At 40.7% G+C, this 22,652-nt stretch overlaps 1 protein-coding gene across 2 annotated transcripts in view; it reads left to right on the top strand.

Moving 5' to 3' along the window:
* Window positions 1-22,652, top strand: part of LOC137370230 (septin-7) — a 139,685-nt gene that overhangs the window by 60,862 nt on the left and 56,171 nt on the right. For both annotated transcript variants that reach the window (XM_068032591.1, XM_068032590.1), the window contains exon 3: window positions 22,408-22,508. In XM_068032591.1, the coding sequence (XP_067888692.1) occupies window positions 22,408-22,508 (101 nt within the window). The remainder of the gene's footprint in view (window positions 1-22,407; window positions 22,509-22,652) is intronic.

The following is a 22,652-nucleotide window of genomic DNA, read 5'->3' as shown; positions in this document are numbered from 1 at the left end:
TTCTCTCTGTCTCCCTGTCTCTCTCTCTGTCTCTCTCTCTGTCTCTCTCTCTCTGTCTCTCTGTCTCTCTGTCTCTCTCTCTCTGTCTCTCTCTCTGTCTCTCTCTCTGTCTCTCTCTCTCTCTCTGTCTCTCTCTGTCTCTCTCTGTCTCTCTCTGTCTCTCTCTGTCTCTCTCTGTCTCTCTCTGTCTCTCTCTCTCTCTCTCTCTCTGTCTTTCTCTCTCTCTCTCTCTCTCTCTCTCTCTCTCTCTCTCTCTCTCTCTCTCTCTCTCTCTCTCTCTCTCTCTCTCTCTCTCTCTCTCTCTCTCTCTCTCTCTCTCTCTCTCTCAGAAATTTTATTTGAGGGAAAACCCTCATCAGTTTGGGTTTCGGTCAGGTGATTATGGATGGTCTTACTGGTGTGTTCATGCAATCGTTTAACGCATGACCGTAGTTACACAATGGGGCTGGAATGTGGTTCATCTTGAAAATGTGGTGTCATTTCCCACCTATTGTCTTGGCTTTGAATCCGGAGTCGCCTTTTTTGCGAAGGTCTTTGTCAACCCAATTTTTACAGGTAGGAGCCATTTAACATTGAATGGCCTGTTGAGCATTTCAATGCGCTTTTCCCAGAACTAGTCCAGACGCAACATTCCCTATGTATATTTGCAGTACAGGAGATGGTCATCTGACCTCTTACTCCATCTTGTCTGTAGCAAAATATGTTCTTTGGAGTTTAATTCACCAGTTCATATTTATAATTGCTCCAGGTCACTTTTTTCATAACCAGTCCTTTGTGTGTGTGAAACAACCTTGTTTAATTACTTTGTGTCAGTCTTCACAGTAAAGGAAGACAATAATAAACCTGACATACCAAGGAAACTAAATGAATCGAGAAACTAAATGAATCAAGTACGAGAACTCACTGAAGTAAGTGTAAGTAAGAAAACTATTAGGTAAAAATAATGGCATGAAAGATGCACAGATTCCCAGGGTTTTAAAGCAAGTAGGTTAAGAAATTGCAGATTCTTTAGCATAAACTTCCAAAGCTATCTTGTTGAATTGTCCCTTTAGATTGGGAAATTCCATATGTAACTGCATTATTTAATAAATGAGAGGAGGAAACCAGGAAATTATAGACCAGTTATTGGAATCTATAAGTAAGGACAGAGTGACTGAGAAATTAGAGATTTGAGCTGAGGAGAGAGAGCCAACATGGCTGTATGAAGAGTATGTCATATCTAACGAACCTAATTGAATTTTTTGAGGATCTAGTATACAGGGGAATGACTATGGATGTAGTTATCTGGACTCCCAGAAGGCATTTGATATGGTCCACATAAGAGGCTGTTAGCTAAAATTATAGCCCATAAAATTGGAATTACTGACCCGGTTAACATATTGGTTATAGGGGAATAATGGGTATGTGCACTAATTGAAAAGAAGTGTCCTACAAGGATCTGTGCTGGGGCCTCAACTATTCGCTATTAATGACCTAACATATATGGCTCTCGATTATCAGAGTTGTCCAATAGCACAGAAATACTCAAGTAGTACAGATTGGAGAATAAAATGAGAAGTGACATTGATAGATTAAGTGGGTGAAACATGGCAGATGGATCTCCATACAGCTAAGTGTGAGGTCATCCATTTTGGACCAATAAAGGATAGATCTGAGTATTATCTTAAGCTTGGAACTGAAGAGGACTAAAGGGATTTGGAGATCCACGTGGATAGGTCACTAAAACGTAGTCATCAGGGACATAAAATTGCGAATGGTAATGGTGTATTGGTCTTTATAACTAGAGGGCTAGAATACAATGAAGTTTTGCTTCAGCTGTGCGAAGCCTTGGTTAGACCACATCCAGGCTACTGTGTATATTACTGGGCACTGTACCTTCGAAAAGAGGGGGCTTTAATTTGGAGTCTATGCCTAAATTTTGGATTGCTTGACACAAGGCAGTGAGTAGAAAACTTCTGTCTTGCAGTATAGATATCGTGCCTGCTCAAAAGGCTTGCCTCTTATGATTGTGACAGAATCATACCTTATAGTGAGATCAGATGTCTAATAGTAAGCATTCATTCGTACAAATATTGCTTAGTAAAATTGCTTGTTTTGATTGAATCACTGTTAATCTTCCTGCAAGGAGCAGAGGAATGTATCTATCAGTAGAAATGCGATGCCTACAGTTGTCAAATTTTCTAGGTTTGCATTATCAACTCTTCACATATTCCATGCGAAACCAATTTAATCCACTTGAGTGTCGGAAATATTTCATGTGCAGCCACTTATCTGCAAAGATCAAAAAGAAAAGAAAGACTTGCATTTGTATAGCGCTTTTCACAAATACTAGACATCTGAAAGCCCTTTACAGTCAATGTATTTTTGAAATGTAAGTGGCCAATTTGTGTTCAGCAAGATCCCACAAACAGCAATGTGATAATGATTAGATAATCTGTTTTTGTGATGTTGATTGAGGGATAAATATTGGCCAGGACACCAGGGATAACTCCCCTGCTCCTCTTCGAAATAGTGCCATGGGATCCTTTACGTCCACCTGAGCGGGCAGGCAAGGCGTCAGTTTAACATCTCATCTGAAAGATGGAACCACTGACGGTGCAGTACTGCACTGGGGTGTCAGCCTTGATTTTTTGTGCTCAAGCCCTGGAGTGGTACTTGAACCCGGAACCTTATGACTCCGAGGTGAGAGTGCTCCCAACTGAGTCACAACTGACTGTCAGATCAGTTGGAGAAATGGGTTCTGAATCACTATTCTTTATGGATGCTGGCATATAGTTTTCTGATTTCATCAAATGGTCAGCAATGATTCTGTTAGTTCCCAATGAAGTGAAATATTGTGTTAGTAAGATTCCACTAAGAAAGGGCTCCACTGTCTTGCTTGAAGAATAAACAAAACTTATCTGTCTGGAGACAATTGCTGGTTTCTGTGACAGCCAGACTTGGTAGTGCCAGTCTGCAGTACTTCGCACTGAGCTCCTTTCAGTCATGCTTATAACTGACACTACAGATCCAATTGTCTGTAACATTTCCATTTGTCAAATGAATGTAACTGCAGATAAATACAAGGCAAGTTCAAAGTCAACCCTTGTCCTGAGTGTATACTTCATTCGTTCATTTCTGCTACAGGTACATTCAAGATGTCAGTCAGCTCATGTGACATACTATACACAAGTCTTTTAAATATGTAGGTATTGCGTTTGATTCCTTCCAGTCATTATACTTTAAGCAATTTTCTCAATGCCGTTTTTTGAAACTTTTTGCTGCCATCTGCTACTTACTGTCCACGTAACTTAGTGTCATCAACAATCTTGACTCTCCCTTAGTTAGTGATAAAGATGGTGAAAAGCAGAGACTCCAGTGCAGATTCCTGGAGACACCACTAGTCACGTCCTGCCACAATTGATGTGCTTGTCAATTATCCTGACTTTATCTATGAATTCCTATTAAATTCCCTACCCATGTCTAAAGATTACCTCCAATTCCATGTATGTTCATTTTCTCAGCAAGTTGGCAAAGAAAAGTCATAGGAATGACACATGCTTGACATGGGTGACTCATAAAGCTACATGGTTTGATCAATCAAGCAAGCCACAGTATTAGAAACATGATTTTCTCTCCAATACTATTCCAGTTTTGCTGTTGCATCGGATTGAAGACGTTACAGAGGGACTATATTGCAGAGGGCTGATAACTATGAAATGGGAGTAGGGCACACTGCCTGATGCATGACATATAATAATGTGAAGTGCAGCATCCACCAGTTTAATGTGCAATGAGTGAACCAAAATGGGAGTGCAATATCTTGCCTCTGAACCACAAAATGCAAGAACAGATGAGCTTAAGGTGGAGACTTTTGCTCCCCAAGTAAAGCTAGAAAGTTTGGTGACTAGGTTATTTCTGATTTTGCCTTTCACAGTAATTTTCAGTAGATTTGCTTTTTGTAAATTAGTAAATGAAGGGGGATGTTCAAGTAAACTGATAACATCATGTCTGAGGTTGACCATTTAGGACGAACTGGTGTTCATGAGCACTAGAACTTAGCAAGTGGATGGCGGCGGAGATAATTTTTGTAGTACTTGATTGAAGACATCATTTCAGGCAGCACTGCACCATAAGTTTTGTGGTATTAGTGAGTGTGGTTACCAAGGTAGAAAGCCACACGCTTGAGTAGAAATGGTGCAGTCATCTGTGCAGATGAAAATCCGCAGACAGGTTGGTCATGTGCAGTGGTGCTAGAACCAATTCCTGTGGGAGGCTATTGATTTAGTATCTCCAAGTTGGTGTGGTCAGCCATGTGTATTCTGAAATGTCGGCCCCAAATCACTCATTCAGCCAAGCAGATGGGCCAATTCTGCAGAATTCTATTTCCACCAGAAGATCAGTATGCCAATTTGCACATTTAATATTTTTGGTAAAGCTATTTTTGTATATAACAAAGTTTGGCATCCTTTCTTAGCAAGTTCTGTTTTTGCCCCACAAATGTTTTAATTACCTTCTACATTCATTTTGGTGGTTGCTTATTTATCGTCATCTCAATTTGTTTAAGACGACTAAATTATTAATGTATTCTTTGCTTTGAAGTTCAGCTTGAGTTGTGAAATATAAATGGTACAAAGTGTAGAAGAATATTGGGGCTGGATAAATGTATTGGATGTTCACTTCGATAAGACTGTCATAAAGCTAGCCAGCTTATGGGGTTTCAACAGGAAACTTCCAGTTGGAATTTTTGTCCAGAGGAAGTGGTATTTGTGGTATAGACAAGTTTTCTTGAAGACACGTGGAGAATGTTAAGCAAACATAGCTTTAGCAAACAACCTCTTTCCCTGCTGCTTTTTCCATTACTGAATGCGTGGAATTCTATTTCAAGAAATCCGCATTTGTCAAACCAGCATACTGTCTCCCACTAATCTTTTGTAAGTTAGATTTCAGGAATTTTAAGACAAGCATACTTGTTTAAATTTAGCTACAGTTTTTGCAGTCCGAGCTCTGTTAACTCTGGCTTTACATCTGCACAGTTTGTTTTTAGCCTTTATAGTGCAGGGAATTAGAGCTAATGTGATCAATGTGAATTTTTTTCACCGAGTGTGGTGGGGGTCTGTAACTCAACTGCTAGAAAGGGTGATAGAGGCAAAAACCCTGGTCACATCTGACAAGTACTTGGGTAGGCGCTCTGTTGTAACCTCCAGGGCTATGGATCAAGAATTAGAAAGTGGGTTTCAGCTCTTTTTGTTTGGCTGGCATGGATGCGAGGGCCAAATATTCTCTGTACTGTAGATTTGTGTGATTGTATAGCATCACAGTTATGTGAGAAGAAAATCCTTTATTCATTCAAGAGCGTCATTGGGAATGCCAGTATTTATTGCCCATCCCTAATTACCTTTTGAGAAGGTGGTATGCCACCACAGTCAATGTGCTGTAGGTACTTCCACAGTGCTATTAGGGAGGGAGTTCCAGGATTTTGACCCAGTGACAATGAACGAACGATCTATTTCCAAGTCAGGTTGGTTCATGTGCCTAAATAAAAGCAAAATACTGCGGATGCTGGAAACAAGAAATGCTGGAATCACTCAGCAGGTCTGGCAGCATCTGTGGGAAGAGAAGCAGAGTTAACGTTTCGGGTCAATGACCCTTCTTGAAGGGTCATTGACCCGAAACGTTAACTCTGCTTCTCTTCCCACAGATGCTGCCAGACCTGCTGAGTGATTCCAGCATTTCTTGTTTTTATTTTGGTTCATGTGCCTGCTGCCCTTGTCCTTGGTGGTCGAGGATTGTTTTTTTGGAACATGCTGTTCAAGAAAGTGCCTTGCTTCAGTTCCCATTTTATTTGCATTGGACGCTGCTCTTTTATTCCAGATATACAGACCTATAAGTTATGGCCATTGGAACGATGGAACGCTAGAATTTGTTGTAATCATGTGATTGAATGCACTATTCCGGTTTGAAGTTCAGTATTTGCTGCACTGTTGATTTTAGTTAATCTGTCCTCCTTTTCATTGAAAGATCTGTGATCTGATTTAAATGCTTTAGCAGTTACACATCAAAATAACTTTACAAAAATGGGAGGTTTTGTTTGCAGGTTCTTGTAAGTGTCATTGGTTAGTCCCATAGGGGGGCACTTTAAACACAAAGTGAGTGTCAAAGCACTTGCTGTTGCAGTGCTGGGCCATCAAAAACATGTTCGTGTGCATAGCTCTTGTGGTGTTTAACCAGTTTGAATATCTGCACTCATCGTGGTATACCCATGCAGAAATTAAAGTTGCTGTGGAATCCATCAGAGCACCTCTAATGTTAGCTGCAGACTAACCCTGGAGGTGACAATCACCCACCTAAATCCAATGTACTTCGTAGCTAATGTTTTGCACTACTTTATGAAATCTGACTCTTTGGGACCTGGGAATTATGCACTCATAGGCATATTGCCACGGTATTGGGCACTTCAGCTTTCTAAATTTTTGGTGTATCATTGCATGTATGCCACAAATTCAGTATGTGCCTGCACAATGGTGCAAATTTTGATGGAAACCCAGAGGAGCTGGTATCTGATCACTATGATTAAGGCACAGGTTGTGTACTACAAGGAATCAAGTGGCAGATGCTTGTAATAATCAGTTAAAAGTGGCGTCGGATGTAAGATGACTTGCAGACGTGTACCCATATAATTTTAAAATTTTGCATCTGTAAAATGCCTGTTGGGATCTTCAAAAAGTGTTTGAGGACGCAAAACATGCAGGTTGTGAATCTGAAGTTCACAGTATCCCAATTCTGTGACCACCACTGAGATGGACAAGGGCACCAAGTGCACAGGAACGCTATCATTTGCAAGTTCTTGTCCGAATCTCTCCTCTTCCAGACACTCATATATATCAGATGTTACTTGATCATTGCTGGGTCAAAATACTGCAACTCCCTACCTAATAGCACTGTGGGAGTACTTTCACCACATGGATTACAGTGATTCAAGAAGGTGGCTCACCACCACCTCGGGCAGCTCGATGGGCAAAATATGCCAGCCTTGCCAGTGATGCCCACATCCTGAAATTGAAATAAAATGTGCATTTTGTATAATAGTTACCTTAACAGTTACAAGAAGGGGCACCGTATTTTATTTTTGTCCATGAGCAATGCTACTGGAGATCAGCTGGTGTTACAAACCATTAATGGTGTGTTCTTAGTACAGTGCTTGAATTACTAATCCCCACGCACATTTTCAGTTTGTTAATTTTGGCACTTGAGTATTCCGTTGACATGGTATTTTTCTCGTCCCACCCCCAATAATTATTCAAGATTAACGTGAATGTCGTCTGCTGCTCGATCTTGCTGCAACTACTCATTTAGAAAATAGCTTTTATGTGAACAAGACTGAATGTAAATCGAGCTCTGGATGATGATTTGTATTTGGTTTTGGCAAAGCAACAAAATTTGATGCTCAAGGCTACTGACTACGATAGTAAAATTAAACCTTCCAAAACTGGAGAAGTTGTTCAATGGTCCTGTAATTTATACAACTACTTGCATTTATATGGTGTCCCCAAAAGACTGCAGAGCATTATCAACAAATTAAATGTTGAAGCAAAGAAGAGGTGCTAAGATGTGTGACAAAAGCGCAGTCAAAAAATGTGGATTTTAAGGATGACAGGCTGTAGGTGGTGGCAGCATGGTTTAGGGAGGGAATGTCAGAGCTTGGTGATGAGATGGCTGTAGACACTGCTCCTTGTGGTGGGGTGAAGTGGGTACAGAAGAGGAGGCCTGAGTCTGAGGAATGGAGAATTTGAAGGGACGGTTGTCAGGCTGGAGAAAAGGCCGAGGTGATGAAACCATTTTAAACACATGCATTCTCAATTGAGGCGTTGCGACACTGGGTCAGCAAGGGAAGGGATGATGGATGACCAGGACTTGGTACAAGATGGGTAGCAGTGGCTTGGATGAGCCTGGGGGTCACCACGCCTGTGAACAATATAGTTCAGCCTGAGACAATAGTTGACATAGGTGGAATCGGTAGGTACAGAGTTTATGGTGGAGGTGAAAGATCATGACTTTGTTTTTAGCTGCAAGAAGTTAGACCTCATTCGAGACTGGATATATCTAGCTATATCTATCTGTCTGGCAACAGAGGCAGAACTCTGTCATTAGCAAACATGTGGAAGCTGCCCATATCTAGGACTGATGTTACCAAAGGGCAGCACGCTGATGACTAATAGGGAGTCAAGAGAAACTAAATGTAGGAATCTGGAAGAAATGCTGTGCCAGTGGGAAGAGAAGCCATTGCTGAAAATGACCTAACAATGAGGCTAAGTATAGAAAAGGATAACTTTGATGCTTTATCGAGCATAGTTCTTGAACTGCTGGAAGTTTGGGCATGTCCTGCAATGGAAGGCAGATCCTAAGGGATGAATAGTGTAATATAAAGGAGCGTGTCTTGAGACTGGTGCTAATTGGATATGGCCTATGAAGGAACAAGCTTGATGAGTCAAATGGAGGAGTCCTTCTATTCTCCATATTCGTTACAGGAGCAATGTGTTATCTTTTTGGTTTTTTTTGTAGAGATTGATGGTGAAACGTCATTTTACCTTTTTGTGTCTGGGTGCATGGGGCTCAATTTTTACTTTTACAACTTCTCACCCTACTGCTTTCCTTCTTTCTCCCTCACTTGAAAATATTTATTTCTGAACATTTCAGGCTACCTTCAACTTGCGCCAGAGATTTTTAGTGAACTTCATAAATGGTTCGGCTTTTTCATAGCTGGCACATTTGAAGCTCAAGGTGCATTAACCAAATAATATTTTGCAGTTTTGGGAGCAGACAACTTACAATACAAGATCAAAGTAAGGATCTTGCTGCATGTGCTTATTCCCAATCTCATTTGCTCCCAAACACCCTTTAAATGTTTAAACTTTTCTGAAGCTTATTTATAAATCCATTTGGACTTGTCATTCCAGCAGAAACTTAACTTCTCACCCCCAAATTCCTAAATCTCTCAGCAAACTTGGAAAGAGTTTGCAATCTTAATTCTCTGTAAAGTGAGATGGGGGGGACTACCTTCCCCACTGTCTGCATAGTTGGTCCATAGCAGCACCATGGATCCAAAACGCTTATGCCCTTGATACTACTAAAGTTTATTAGCAGTCAAATGTTTTTGAGCTAGTTAAGTTTCTTCCTGTACACTCAAATGAAGTTGGCATTTAGTCAAGATCTGCCTTTCCTGCTGTGTATGTAATTTCTGGAGTTTTTTTGAACTGAAGTTAGCCAGGAAAGTTTCCATCATAAATTGGAAATCTGTTCAGAACACTTGCCGGACCATTCTTTCAAAGAACACTGTTGAGATGCCATTTTATCAATACAAGATTTTTAACATATGCTTTATAAACTACTTCCCCCTCAGTCACCAGGCATTTGTTGTACTGAGTTCTGGGTACTACATACATTTACAGAGAGGCCTGCATCCACAAGCTTGCCAAATTAGCACTTGAATAAAGCGAACTCATTAGTCGCTGGGTTTTTTCATTTGTACTTGCGGTCATTGACAATTAGAACCTTTATGAAAGTTAGTCATAAAGATCAAGTAAAATTCTATGTTGATTTGAACCCTTTTTAACCTTTTCTTTAAGTGTTGTCTTCACCCCACACTTGCAGTTTTCACCTCCTGGAGATGCTGATTCATGCTGCAGTACTGTTTTAAAGGAATCAGTTGCTGTCTAGTATCTCTCCCAAATGATTATTTGCAAGTCCAGGTGGCGAGTGTCAGCTTGTCTATCAGGGAGACATTAAATCAGAATCTGGTCCTGCCCACACCTGTACGGCACAGTGGCGCAGTGGTTGGGCGGCGCAGTGGTTAGCACCGCAGCCTCACAGCTCCAGGGACCCGGGTTCAATTCTGGGTACTGCCTGTGCGGAGTTTGCAAGTTCTCCCTGTGACCGCGTGGGTTTCCTCCCACAGCCAAAGACTTGCGGGTTGATAGGTAAATTGGCCATTGTAAATTGCCCCTAGTGTAGGTAGGTGGTAGGGAATATGGGATTACTGTAGGGTTAGTATAAATGGGTGGTTGTTGGTCGGCACAGTCTCGGTGGGAAGAGGGGCCTGTTTCAGTGCTGCAGCTCTAAATAAATAAATAAAAGTACCATTCAGAGTGGGTTGCTGGAAATGCAGCGTGGTGTTTCCCCCTCCCTGACTCATTTCCCGGCTAACACAATACAGACTGGGAGGGAAACCTGGGATATTCTGGTCTGCATAGCTGTTGCATAGTGCATGAACTACTGAGAGCACAAAGCCAGTTAAATTTTTAAATGGTCCTTTTTTTCTTGACTTCATTGTTCATGTTTTAACACTTCTATAAAAAAAAAAATATATATTTAATTACTTTTCATAAATAATTCAAATAAAGGCACTCGAATGCAGGACAATCCGTGAATAGGGAGAGGGTTAAATTTGGTCCACTTCAGCTCTGTATACCACTGCAGTTGATTCCTCGATTTCGTGTTTTGTTTAACAACTGACACACTTACTTGGCAGCAGATGGTACTTAGCTGTTGTTGAGATTTTCACATGAGAAGGTTACCATGTCCTGTCTCAGAATCAGCACTTGGGCTGCCAAACACAGCTTAAAGCGGACCAGCTAATGAAACCCATTTCTCAAAATGGCAGTGACAACAGCAATGCAGAAGAAACATATATGGGGCTTGCTAGGCCATTTCAGAGGGCATTTAAAAGTCAACCACATTGTTGTGGGTCTGGAGTCACATGTAGGCCAGACCAGGTAAGGACAGCAGATTTCCTTCTTTAAAGGACATTAATGAATCAGATGGGTTTTTACAACAATTGACAGTGGTTTCATGGTTGCCATTAGACCAGCTTTTTGATTCCAGATTATTTATTGAATTCAACTTAACTGGTTGTAGCAGCACAACACAAGCTGAGTTGAGTTCCGAAGAAGGGTCACTGACCCAAAACGTTAACTCTGCTTCTCTTTCCACAGATGCTGCCAGACCTGCTGAGTGGTTCCAGAATTTATTGTTTTTATTACAGCAGTTTGCTGATCAGTCCTTGTGGCCCTAGACTCTGTATCCACCCTCTCCACAGGATACACTGGAGTACCATGCCAAGGATACTAGCATAGTTCTGCTCTCCCAAGAGCGCTCCTTTTTTCATCAGTTCCATTTTCTCTATTCAGTGGGAACATCATTTCTGCCAAGTTTTCCCACCCTGAAAGCCACACACCATCCCAACTTTGACATGCGTCTCTTCATCACAGAGTTATGTTGTGAAATTTTTTATTTTCATTGGCTACAGCAGCTAGAGAAGGCTCTTTACCACCTGCTGAAGACAACTAGTCTTGGGCAGTAAACACAGTCTTGCCAGACTCGTCCACATTCAGAAAACAAAAAAATGTATTAAGTTTTTTGCCCTCTAGAATTTCAGTAAGACTGGAATAAGTTTGCATTGTGTGGATCAAGGTTCCATGTTCTAAATAGAATCAACTCTGAAATTGTTGTGAATTAACCACAAGGTGGCAAGTTACATATCCTGGAACTGTTTAGAGTGAACCAGTAACAAAATTAACTTTGTTCTTTAGCCATAAGTTAACTAGGAGCATTCACCCCATTTGACCTTTTATTTGAAGCTGGACTTCTACAGCTTCATTTAGGATGTTGTACTGATTTAAAGTACCACTCTGATTGGATTTTTTTAAAACCACCTCAGCAGCAAAATTAAAATGTTGGCTTTAAAGTTTGATTTTTAAAATTGGAGTAATTTGCAAACAGCAGATATATTATTGCCTCTCGCACTGCACCAGGCACCTTTTTTAATGGTTTGGGCTGCATGCGTAGCACGTCAAACTGCTTGAATAATTCCTGTGAAATAACGATGGCAACAAGTTTAAAAAAAAATTATTTTAATAAGAGTATTGTATTACTGGGCCACACAGAATGGTAAATCTGTTGAGCAGAACAAATAAATTATCACTCTTGCTTTGTAACATGGCTTATTTTTACTGTTTGACAAACACACGATCCCCAGTGAAAGCTTTATAATGCTATTGGTCTGTCCATGAGCCTGAGTTTGTCCAGTGTTTAAAATACTTTACTGATTTTAAGTTTCAAGTCTCCCATACCCTTTTAGTAATGAAGCACATTGTTTTTGTGACCTTGTTACATAGCTGTGAGACATGATGAATCTGCAGCTCTCTTGGATGAATTTACAAAAATTTGGATGAGCTATTTCCTGATCTGTGGGTTTACCGGCTTGCTCAGAATTATTCTTGTCTAAATATTCAGTACTCCAATTTGTCACTCAGCTTTTCACCTAAATTCATAGAGGACTGTTTGTTATAATTTTAATTCCTTTCATTATTAGGCACGTTGGACGCTCTAATCATGTTATGGCATCTTCCCATGGACTTGTAACAAATATGTACCTGTAATACCTGAACGACTGTGTTTAGCATGGTGCAAACTTGTGCCAAATGCACAGTTGCACGTAACCACATCTGGAAACACTAAGCATATACTAAGATAGTACTTTGTTTGCAGTTCTCTGGTCCTGCTGGTTCAGTGACATGAATGGCAACTATTTTTCCTTTTAAGAAGTGGCTCTTGAATTTATTTCCCACAGTCTGTCCCATTAACATCTCTGACCTGGACTAAGCTATTTTCTTCAGTCATTATTGACTATGCAAAAGTATCATGTAATTTCATTTATGTTTCACAATGCAAATGTTTTGAAGGCTTGAGAAGATAGTAATGTCAGTATATGAACAGTGATAATGTGGTGTGATCTGAACAATGTAAGCTTGGAATGCCAAGAATTAGACTCTGGTTTTTAGGATTCTCATGGGAATGATGTGAAAACCAGATAATGGGATATGGTCAGGGATTGTTATGTGAATGTCAGTTGTTTATAGGAGCATTCTCTGGAATGCTTCCAGTTGTTTCTGCTTTTTGTATTTTCCCATATATGGCCAGCCTAACATGTAGAATGTTAGAAACCCTTGATAAAGGCAATATTTTACTCCAAGCTTATGTGGAGCTTGGTTGGTTGAAAATAAGACAAGCTAACACCAACTGCATTCAAAACATGCATTTAATGGCTGACATTTTATTGGGAAAAAACTGATAAATCTAGGGGACTCGACAGAAGTCCTTAATTCTGAGCACTCCTGATACAGACAAATTGCAATGTCATTAGCATTGTCATTTTCTGATTTATTGGCATTGAACTGAGCATTGAGTCAAGGCGGAAATGCTTCCAACCACAAAAATTGCTATCACTTGATTTGTGGGATTGGGGGTAGTGGCGGGATGCTGTTGAGAGGAAGGTGAAGATGAAATGTGAACCAGGAGCCCAATATTTTGGTCAGATTGTGTTTGGTGTAGCTCATTGAGTTGGATAATGAACAGTCCATTGTGGCATGAGGGGGCAGGACATGATTAGTTGTGCAGTAGAAGCCACTGTTTAAATTAACTAAATAAAGCAGCTTTGTGGAATCTCTTGTGTGATGCAAGAGTTGATTTGCACAGGATGTTCCAAGGCCCCTCGTGCAGCAGAGCGCGACTACTGATTGCCATCCCATAGATCTATGTCTAGATTACACAAGCTGGTTTGCAGCGCAGGAACCTTTTCATCTTGCCCTATACATTCCACCATTTTAAAAAATTAGCTCATTTTTGTGCAATGGATTAATATTTCAATTAAGTAACTGGTTTCAACTGGTCACCAGATTTAGATATTTGCTGCTGAACACTACAAATCTGTTCAAATGAGGTTAATGGTGAAGCATTCGTACCTGGGCTCCTGTTTTGATGCTGGATAGGAAACTAAGACTTTCAAAGCACATGGAGTGGAAGTTGGTTTGATTTAGTAACACTTTAGTACTAACAATTTCCTTTTGATTTTATCACATCAGTGCTTGGCAGGTCCAACACCATTTACCATATCCAGGTTGATTCTTGGCATTCACAGTTTAATTGTTAAAATAAATATTCAGGCATCCAGTATCAGATAATCTGTAGCGAGCAGGTGGCATTTATCTCCTGAGTGTGGCTGATCAAATACATTAGCTGTAGTAGTGCAGCTAAAAAGAAAGTGATTTGAAATCATTTGGTTTAAATGTCAGTGTTTCAGAGACCGTTCAAACTGTGGCTTGTGATCCATTAAGTGGCTCACCAATCTCTGATTATTTGATCTCTGAAGCAGAGTTCATATCCCTGATTTGTTGGCCCTCTGCAACATTATTTTCTCTAGAAAGGGCTGTCATTTGGCATTAATGATTCTTGGAACTTAAAGGTTATTTTTGTTCTTGATTCTGTTTCGACTGCTGAGTAGATTAATTTTATTAGCATAGTGTTCTCTTCAATAAAGTACCCCTTGAATTTGTGTTGAGATGGTTTGTTTATGCATAGCTTGTGGATCCATGGTTGAACACCATTGCCTTTAATGACACACTGGATATTTTTGTGATGGCAAAATACATTGAGTACCTTGGTATCTCATCTTGATTATAAACTTCATCCTCCATATAATCAAAATCTAAAGGCATGCGTGTGTCTCACGGCGTGAGTTAACATTTTTTTAATATGCGTTTGTGGGATGAGGGTTTCGCTGGCTCGGCCAGCATTTGTTGCCCATTCCTAATTGCCCTTGAACTGAGTAGCTTGCTAGGCCGTTTCAGAGGGCATTTTAAGAGCCAGCCGCATTGTTGTGGGTCTGGAGTCGCATGTAGGCCAGACAAGATAAAGATGGCGGATTTCCTTCCCTAAAAGACATTAGCGCATCAGATGGGTTTTTATGACAATTGATAGCTTCATGGTCATTAGACTAGCTTTTAATTCCAGATTTATTTTAATTCAAATTTCACCATCTGTGGGATAAGTATTGGCCAGGGCACAGAGAATAACTCTCCTCTTCAAAATAGTGCCATGGTATCTTTGGTACCCACCCAAGCAAGCACAAAGGACCTTGGTTTAACACACGGTTTTGGTTTTAGATTTAGAGATACAGCACTGAAACAGGCCCTTCGGCCCACCGAGTCTGTGCCGACCATCAACCACCCATTTATACTAATCCTACACTAATTCTATATTCCTACCACATCCCCACCTGTCCCTATATTTCCCTACCACCTACCTATACTAGGGGTAATTTATAATGGCCAATTTACCTACCAACCTGCAAGTCTTTGGCATGTGGGAGGAAACCGGAGCACCCAGAGGAAACCCACGCAGACACAGGGAGAACTTGCAAACTCCACACAGGCAGTACCCAGAATTGAACCCGGGTCGCTGGAGCTGTGAGGCTGTGGTGCTAACCACTGCGCCACTGTGCCGCCATACGGCCTGCAGGCCAGGATCCTGCCCATGGATGTAAACTGTACCCGGTCGTTACTCATCCTCGTTAGGGAGCTGTGACTGCAGATGAGAAATTTGCCTTTGTCATCGTCTTGCAAGCTGGCTTTTAAAAAAAAAAATCGCGTCAGTTTCACAGCTGACAGTTGCTGACATCGGGAACAGCCATCAGTCATTTCCCAACTTTGGACAGATTCGGGGTTTTATAAATGCTAGTTGGAAACCCCTGAGTCTGTCCGTAGTTGGGCAACAGATGTTCCCGATGTCAACGACTGTCAGCTGTGAAACTGACTTGTGGTTTTAAAAACAGATCGACTGTCTGCGCGTTTTAGCTCTCTGCAACTGTCAGAGAGAGAAGGGAGGGATCAGGATTACTCCTGACAGAATGACATCTAACTAGAATATTCTACGTTGCTACAAGAAGTGTGTGGGCAAACACTGACCGCTTGTGCAAGCAAAAATATTTCCTGTTTCTCACTAAATCAGTGTCCAACATAGTGAAGAGAAAGTAAGTCAATAAATTAGACTTCCCATTTAAAGCTTGTGCACAAAAATGTACGCTTGCTGTTTTGATAGTAAGATACATTTTAATGCCTTTATCTTGCCAAAATTGTCATGGCTCCCCCACGTAAGGCAAAAATTGTAATGTGGCTCCCCACGTGAAAATGTTGGATAACCCTGGTTTAATGTCTCATCCAAAAGACGGTACCTCCTACAGTGCAGCACTTGCTCAGTACTGCACTGGAGTGTTCAACCCCTGGAGTGGAACTTGAACCCTGAATTTGGTGACTGAGTTGAGAGTTTACCAACTGAGCCATGGCTGTCCTTATGTAGTTCCCCATGATTGTTTGATTTTGACAATATTAACCATTCTAATTGGTTGAGTAGAGGCCAAAGGGTGTAGTCGTGGGCCAATATGATGCAAGTGCACTTGGGTGAAGTGGCAATATGCTGACTCATTTGTGAGAAATAGTCTATGATATAAGGAAACCTAAGCAAGTTAATAATAACTAGTGAAGCATCTGATAGTTTATTCCTGTCCAAGTTGTTTGTTTGGAAATTATTTGTATCAGCCAGTAATTTGAATTGAGCCATGTAAGTAAAACAGCATGTGGAATTATGTATTTGTATTAAATAAAATTTTGAATTTAGACTGTATTGGAAAGTATGAATCCATTGTGAACGGTGTGTGTGTTTGGAGTAGAGGATGTAGTCATTGCTGAGGAATTCCTGTGAATGTAACCACACTGATTGGGAGAAGGCTGATTGTATGAATGTATGATTGGATTAGTCAGCACAAACGAGCTGGATCAGTGGCACTTCAGAGAGTAATTGAAGAATTTTACTGAATGAACTCTAGTTTACTTGTGATTTGGACCAGGATCATACAGGCAACTGACTAAAATGAAAGTAACTACAAAAATACTTCAGTTCATGAATGAAATAGCTGCTTGCATTGAGGCTTACAGCAGATGACTGGCATTGCCTATATCACAGAAACCATGGTGTACATTATATTTGTCCGAACTCTGACTAGTCATGTGCCAGTGTACTTTGGGCTTATGTGAATGTCATTCATTTCAAGTCATTCAGTGTTCATGCTTGTGCAACTGTGGAATTGAATGGGAAATTGACAGGTGGGACAAATTGGAGCAATCTTGGCTTTGCACAAATTTGCCACTGTGTACCTGCAATTGTCTACCCATTGATTGAAGAGTCTGCAGATTGTTAGGACCGAGGCAGGAGGAGTGTACTGTTAATTCAGTCCCACTTCTCCATAGGTCACAACATATCAATAAATTTTCCCACTTACTGAAACAGTCAGTAAGATACTCTGTCCCCAGAGTAAAGTACACCAACCAGGTTTCTTTAATATGCAACAAAATTATCAGTTTATTATAAAACAAGTCTTAACCAATAATGAAGTAAATATATACGTGAAATATTAAAGCCTATTATTTTTTATCCCAGCCCTCACGCGCACACTAGCGTACACAACTGGTTAACCAGGAATTTTTTTTCACCGCTGTTGCAAAGAAATAGGAGAATAAAAAAAAAACATTCTGAAGAGCAGAGATGGAAGTCATTTGTTTTGGCGAGGTGTCACAAAGTTGAATCGGAACATAGGAGCAGGAGTAGGCCATTCAGCCCGTCGAGCCTGTTCCGCCATTCAGTACAAATAGGTGGCATACCACAAGGAATCTTTCCAGGCGTGTTTGATGAACAGTTTGCTTGAGTAGGCTTTCAAAGAAATTCAACTGGAGAAGGCTTCACATAGGTCTTGTAGCAGGTGTACAGCAACAAAAGTTTAAGTTCTCTCTCATTCTTTTTAAAGATGCAGGATTTCTGCAAACATTCAGGATGTCGTCAAAATACAGGAGGCAAGAGTACAACTTCATACAGGCTTTTGCTTTTCAAGAGCAGGGATTCTGCAAAGAGCTAACAGTGGTCTGGATTTTCTTATCTCCTGGCAGGTCCTGGCAAAACTCCAACTGCCTCTTTTAGTCCAAAAACCAACTTGCTTTTAACAGTTCAGATGAAAGCAAAAACAGTTCAGCAACAATTCTGTGACAGCCATATACTGTCGTTTGTCTTTTCCTTGTAAACTTCTGACCCTTAAGGTTAGAACACCTGCTGTTTACTTGAAATCACGTTTTCAAGTACTTGTTTACCTTTTTGTTAACCAACCTTTTTAAAGAAAACACCCATAGAGTTCAGCAATCTCCAGGTGATTCAATGTCCATGAAATCCTGTTGAGTTTTAACAAAAAATATGGAAACTCTTATAACAAGATGTTGTTCTGTCCTAACCTATCGAGAGCTCTGATGTCTAAAGAAATTTTTGTCTAAATGCCAGTTTCATGATCATCTTCGATACTTCCAGAGGCCACTCCTTCAATCACTTTGCTCAAGCCTGATGACCATTAAAAGAAAATACACTGCTGCTCTCGCTTTGGTGCTGCATACCTTGCAGCACCAAAATTGGAGAAATACAGCACCTGTAGTCTGTTCATCAAGTTTCCTTGCAGCAAGAAATGTTTGCAACTATCTTCAACCAGAAGTGCTGAGTTGGATGATCCTTCTGTACCTCCTCCTGAAGTCCTCAACATCACAGATGTGAGTATTGAGCCAATTCCATTCATTCCACGTGACATTCCAAGCAACAGCTTATGCACTGGCCACAGCAAAGGTTACGGTGCCACGACAATATCCTGGCTATAATTCTGAAGACCTGTGCTCCAGAACTAGCTGTGTCCTTAAGTAAGTTGTTTCAGTATAGCTGCAACACCTGGGATCTGCCTGAAAGTGTGACAAATTGCCCAAGTATGTCCTGTCCACAAGAACAAAGACCAATCCAATCCAGCTAATCATGCAATCAGCCTTCTCCCAATCAGCAGTAAAATAATGGAAGGAATCATCAGCAGTGGTACTCAGCGACAGTCACCAAAAACCTACTCAATGCTTAGTTTGACTACTCGACTGCAGACCTCATTACAGCCTTGATCCAAACATGGACAGAGGAGCTGAATTTCAGAGGTGAAATGAGCGTCAGTATTCTCGACATCAAGGTATCATTTGATTGAGTGTGGCATCAAGGAACTGTAGCAAAATATAAGTCGATGGGAATTGGGGAAAATTCTCCAGTGGTTGGAGTCATATCTAGCACAAAGGAAGATGGTTGTGCTTGTTAGAAGCGGAGCATCTTGGTCACAGCACATCACTGCAGGAGTTCCTCAGAGCAGTGTGCTAAGCCCAACCATTTTCAGCTGCTTCATCAATGACCTTTCCTCTATCATAGTCAGAAGTGGTGATGTTCGCTGATGGCACTGTATTCAGCTTGATTAGCAATTGCTCAGATAATGAACCAGTCCATGCCCACTTGCAGCAAGATCTGGACAACATTCAAGCTTGGGATTTTATGGGCAAGTAACGTTTGCACTCTTCATGTACCAGTCAATAACCATTTCTAAAAAGGAAGAGTCTAACCACTTACCCTTGGCATGCAATTACATTACCACGACCGAATCACCCACTGTCAGCACGCAGCGGCCAAAAACTGAACAGGACCAGCCACTTCAATACTGTGGCTACAAGAGTACATCAGAAGCTGGGAACTCTGGCAAGTAAATTGCTACCTGACCCCAAAATCCTGTCCAGCGCCTAAAAGGTACAAGTCAGGTTTGTGATCAAATACTGTCCTCGTGCTTTGATGGGTGAAGTTGCAACAACAATCAAGAAGCTCAACGCCATCAAGGACAGAACAGTAACTGTTAAACATTGGGTATTGTACCTGTGCTCTTTAGCTTTGAGACATTTCTGAAATTTTCGACTTTTTTTTGTCAAAAAGCTCCAGATAGGAGTTATTTTAAAATGTGCCTTTTGAGTTATAGTTTTAAAGGGGCAAAATTCAGAGAGCAGCTGTACTGACAGATGTGTATTGTGTTTTAGATGGGACATCTGAAATCATCCTTTAGTCATATAGAGATACAGCACCGAAACAGGCCCTTCGGCCTACCGAGTCGGCGCTGACCATCAACCACCCATTTAAACTAATCCTACATTAATCCCATTTTCCCCCTCTCATCACCTTCCCTCAATTCTCCTACCACCAACTATGAGAAAATTTCCAAGGATGGGACCCGCCATCCATGGTTAACTAAAACAGTTAAAGATAGTATCAAACTTGGAGAAAAAGCCTACAATTGAGCAATGATGGAAGGCAGGTCAGAAGATTGGACAGAATTTAAAAAAAAACAGCAAAGAATGACTAAAAAATTGACAAGGAAGGTAAAATTACAGTACGAGAGAAAGCTAGCTAGAAATATCAAGACATAGTAAGACTTTCTATAGATATTTTAAAAAGAGTTAACTAAGTGAGCGTTTGTCCTATAGAAAGTGAGTCTAGGGAATTAATAATGCATAAGAAGGAGATGGCAGATGAATTGAACAGATATTTTGCATAGGTCTTCACTATTGAGGATACATCCCAGACATAGCTGTAATCAGGAAATGGAAGGGAGAGAGGAACTCAAGAAAATTAAAATCACCAGGGAAGCGGTACTGAACAAATTGTTGGAGCTGCGGGCTGACAAGTCCATGGTTTTGTGAAAGGGGAATCATGTTTAACCAATTTATTGGAGTTCTTTGAGGGAGTTACATGTGCTCTGGATAAAGGGAAACCGGTGGATGTATTGTACTTAGATTTCCAGAAGGCATTTGATAAGCTGCCACATCAAAGGTTATTGCAGAAAATAAAAGCTCATGATGTAGGGGGTAAGATGTTGGCATGGATAGAAGATTGACTAGCTAACAGGAAACAGGCATAAATGGGTCATTTCTGGTTGGCAAGATGTAATGAGTGGTGTGCCACAGGGGTCTGTGCTGGGGCCTCAACTTTTTACAATTTATATAAATGACTTAGATGAAGGGATCAAAGGTATTGTTGCTAAATTTGCTGATGACAGAAAGATAGGTAGGAAAGTAACTTGTGAAGAGGACATGAGGCTAAAAGGGATATCGCTAAGTTAACTGAGTGGGAAAAGACCTGGCAAATGGAGTATAATGTGGGAAAGTGGGAAATTGTCCACTTTGGCAGGAAGAATAAAAAAGCATATCTAAATGGTGAGAGATTGCAGAGCTCTGAAATGCGGAGGGATCTGGGTGTCCTAGTGCATGAATTGCAAAAGGTTAGTATGCAGGTACAGTATGTAATTAGGAAAGCTAATAAAATGTTATCGTTTATCGTGCGGGGAATTGAATACAAAAGTACAGAGGTTATGCTTCAGCTATACAGGGCATTGGTGAGACCACATCTGGAGTACTGTGTTCAGTACTGGTCTCCTTATTTAAGGAAGGTTGTAAATGCGTTGGAGGGAGTACAGAGAAGGTTTACTAGACTAATAACTGGAATGGGCAGGCTGTCTTAGAAGGAAAGATTGGACAGGCTAGGCTTGTATCTGCTGGAATTTAGAAGAGTAAGAGGCGTCTTGATTGAAACATATGAGATCCTGAGGGGTCTTGACAGGGTGGAAAGGATGTTTCCCCTTGTGGGAGAATCTAGAACTAGGGGTCACTGTTTAAAAATAAGGGGTCGCCCATTTAAGACAGATGAGAAATTTTTTCTCTGAGTTGAGTCTTTGGAATTTTCTTCCTCAAAAGACGGTGGAAGCAGAGTCTTTGAATATTTTTAAGGCAGAGGTAGATAGATTCTTGATGAGTAAAGGGCGGGTGGTAGGTTGAAATGTGGAGTAATCAGTTCAGCCATGAACTTATTGAATGGCAGAGCAGACGCGAAGGGCCGCGTGGCCTACTCCTGCTCCAAAGTTGTATGTTTGTATCCTGGAGAAGCAAGATAATTTGACATTCCAGCAACTTCACTCTGCTGCACTAATTATCCAGTTTAACTTGAATTGTATCGTTACCAAATTAGGCAAGAGGATTATGATAGCGAGGGGGCAGTGTGTGTGGTTGGCTTCAACTAAAAGTTGATGCTCGAGTCAGGCTTAGAAAAGGAAACCTGTACCAAAAGGTCACATTTGTTCTTAAAAGCAATGCCCTGCTTTTGGAAGTCAGTAAAAGGCTGAGAAACAAGTCTCCTTCCCGGCAATGTAGAGGAATAATTCTGTCTCAGTATGACAACTCACTGAAGTAGGGTTAGTGTTTTTTTTTATTTTACATATGCTAATTGAACTAAAAAAAACTGATATCTCTTGCTTTGTATTTTTACCTTACTGTGGAATAAAAAAGCTTACCAGAATCGGTCTAGTGTTAACTTTGTCTGCTGGAGAAATTTTTTTCAAAAAAAACACGAAACTAAATGAGCATCCAAGCCAGATCACAAGGGGATGCTATTATTGCATCCTTGGGTTGTGAGCGCATAACTAGAATAGGGCAGCACGTGCTGATGTTGATATGACTCCTTCAGGGAGCAACTGATGCCGTGAACCTGAGAAGGTATTTAAGCCAACCTGAATTTGTAAACCAGGATCTTCAATGCTTTTGAGATAATACTTGAGCCTTCTCCTGTGTGACCATTTTTAGGGATTATAATTTTGCTATTGTCTTTATACAGGTTGAACAGTCAAAGGTATTCATTAAAGAAGGAGGTGTTCAGCTACTACTCACAATAGTTGACACACCAGGATTTGGTGATGCTGTAGACAACAGTAACTGGTAAGCTTTTGTGAAAATGAGTATTAAAGAGTGAACTTGCATTTATAATAGCACCTTTCACATTCTCTAAAGGTGCTTCACAGCTCAGGAATTATTTTTGAAAGATAGTTACTGTTGACAAGGCAAGCAATTTGTGCACATCAA

Source organism: Heterodontus francisci, chromosome 5 (genome assembly GCF_036365525.1).
Source record: "Heterodontus francisci isolate sHetFra1 chromosome 5, sHetFra1.hap1, whole genome shotgun sequence".
Lineage (NCBI taxonomy): Eukaryota > Metazoa > Chordata > Chondrichthyes > Heterodontiformes > Heterodontidae > Heterodontus > Heterodontus francisci.
Note: the sequence above shows the minus strand (reverse complement) of the source record. Positions and strands in the feature narration are given on the sequence as shown.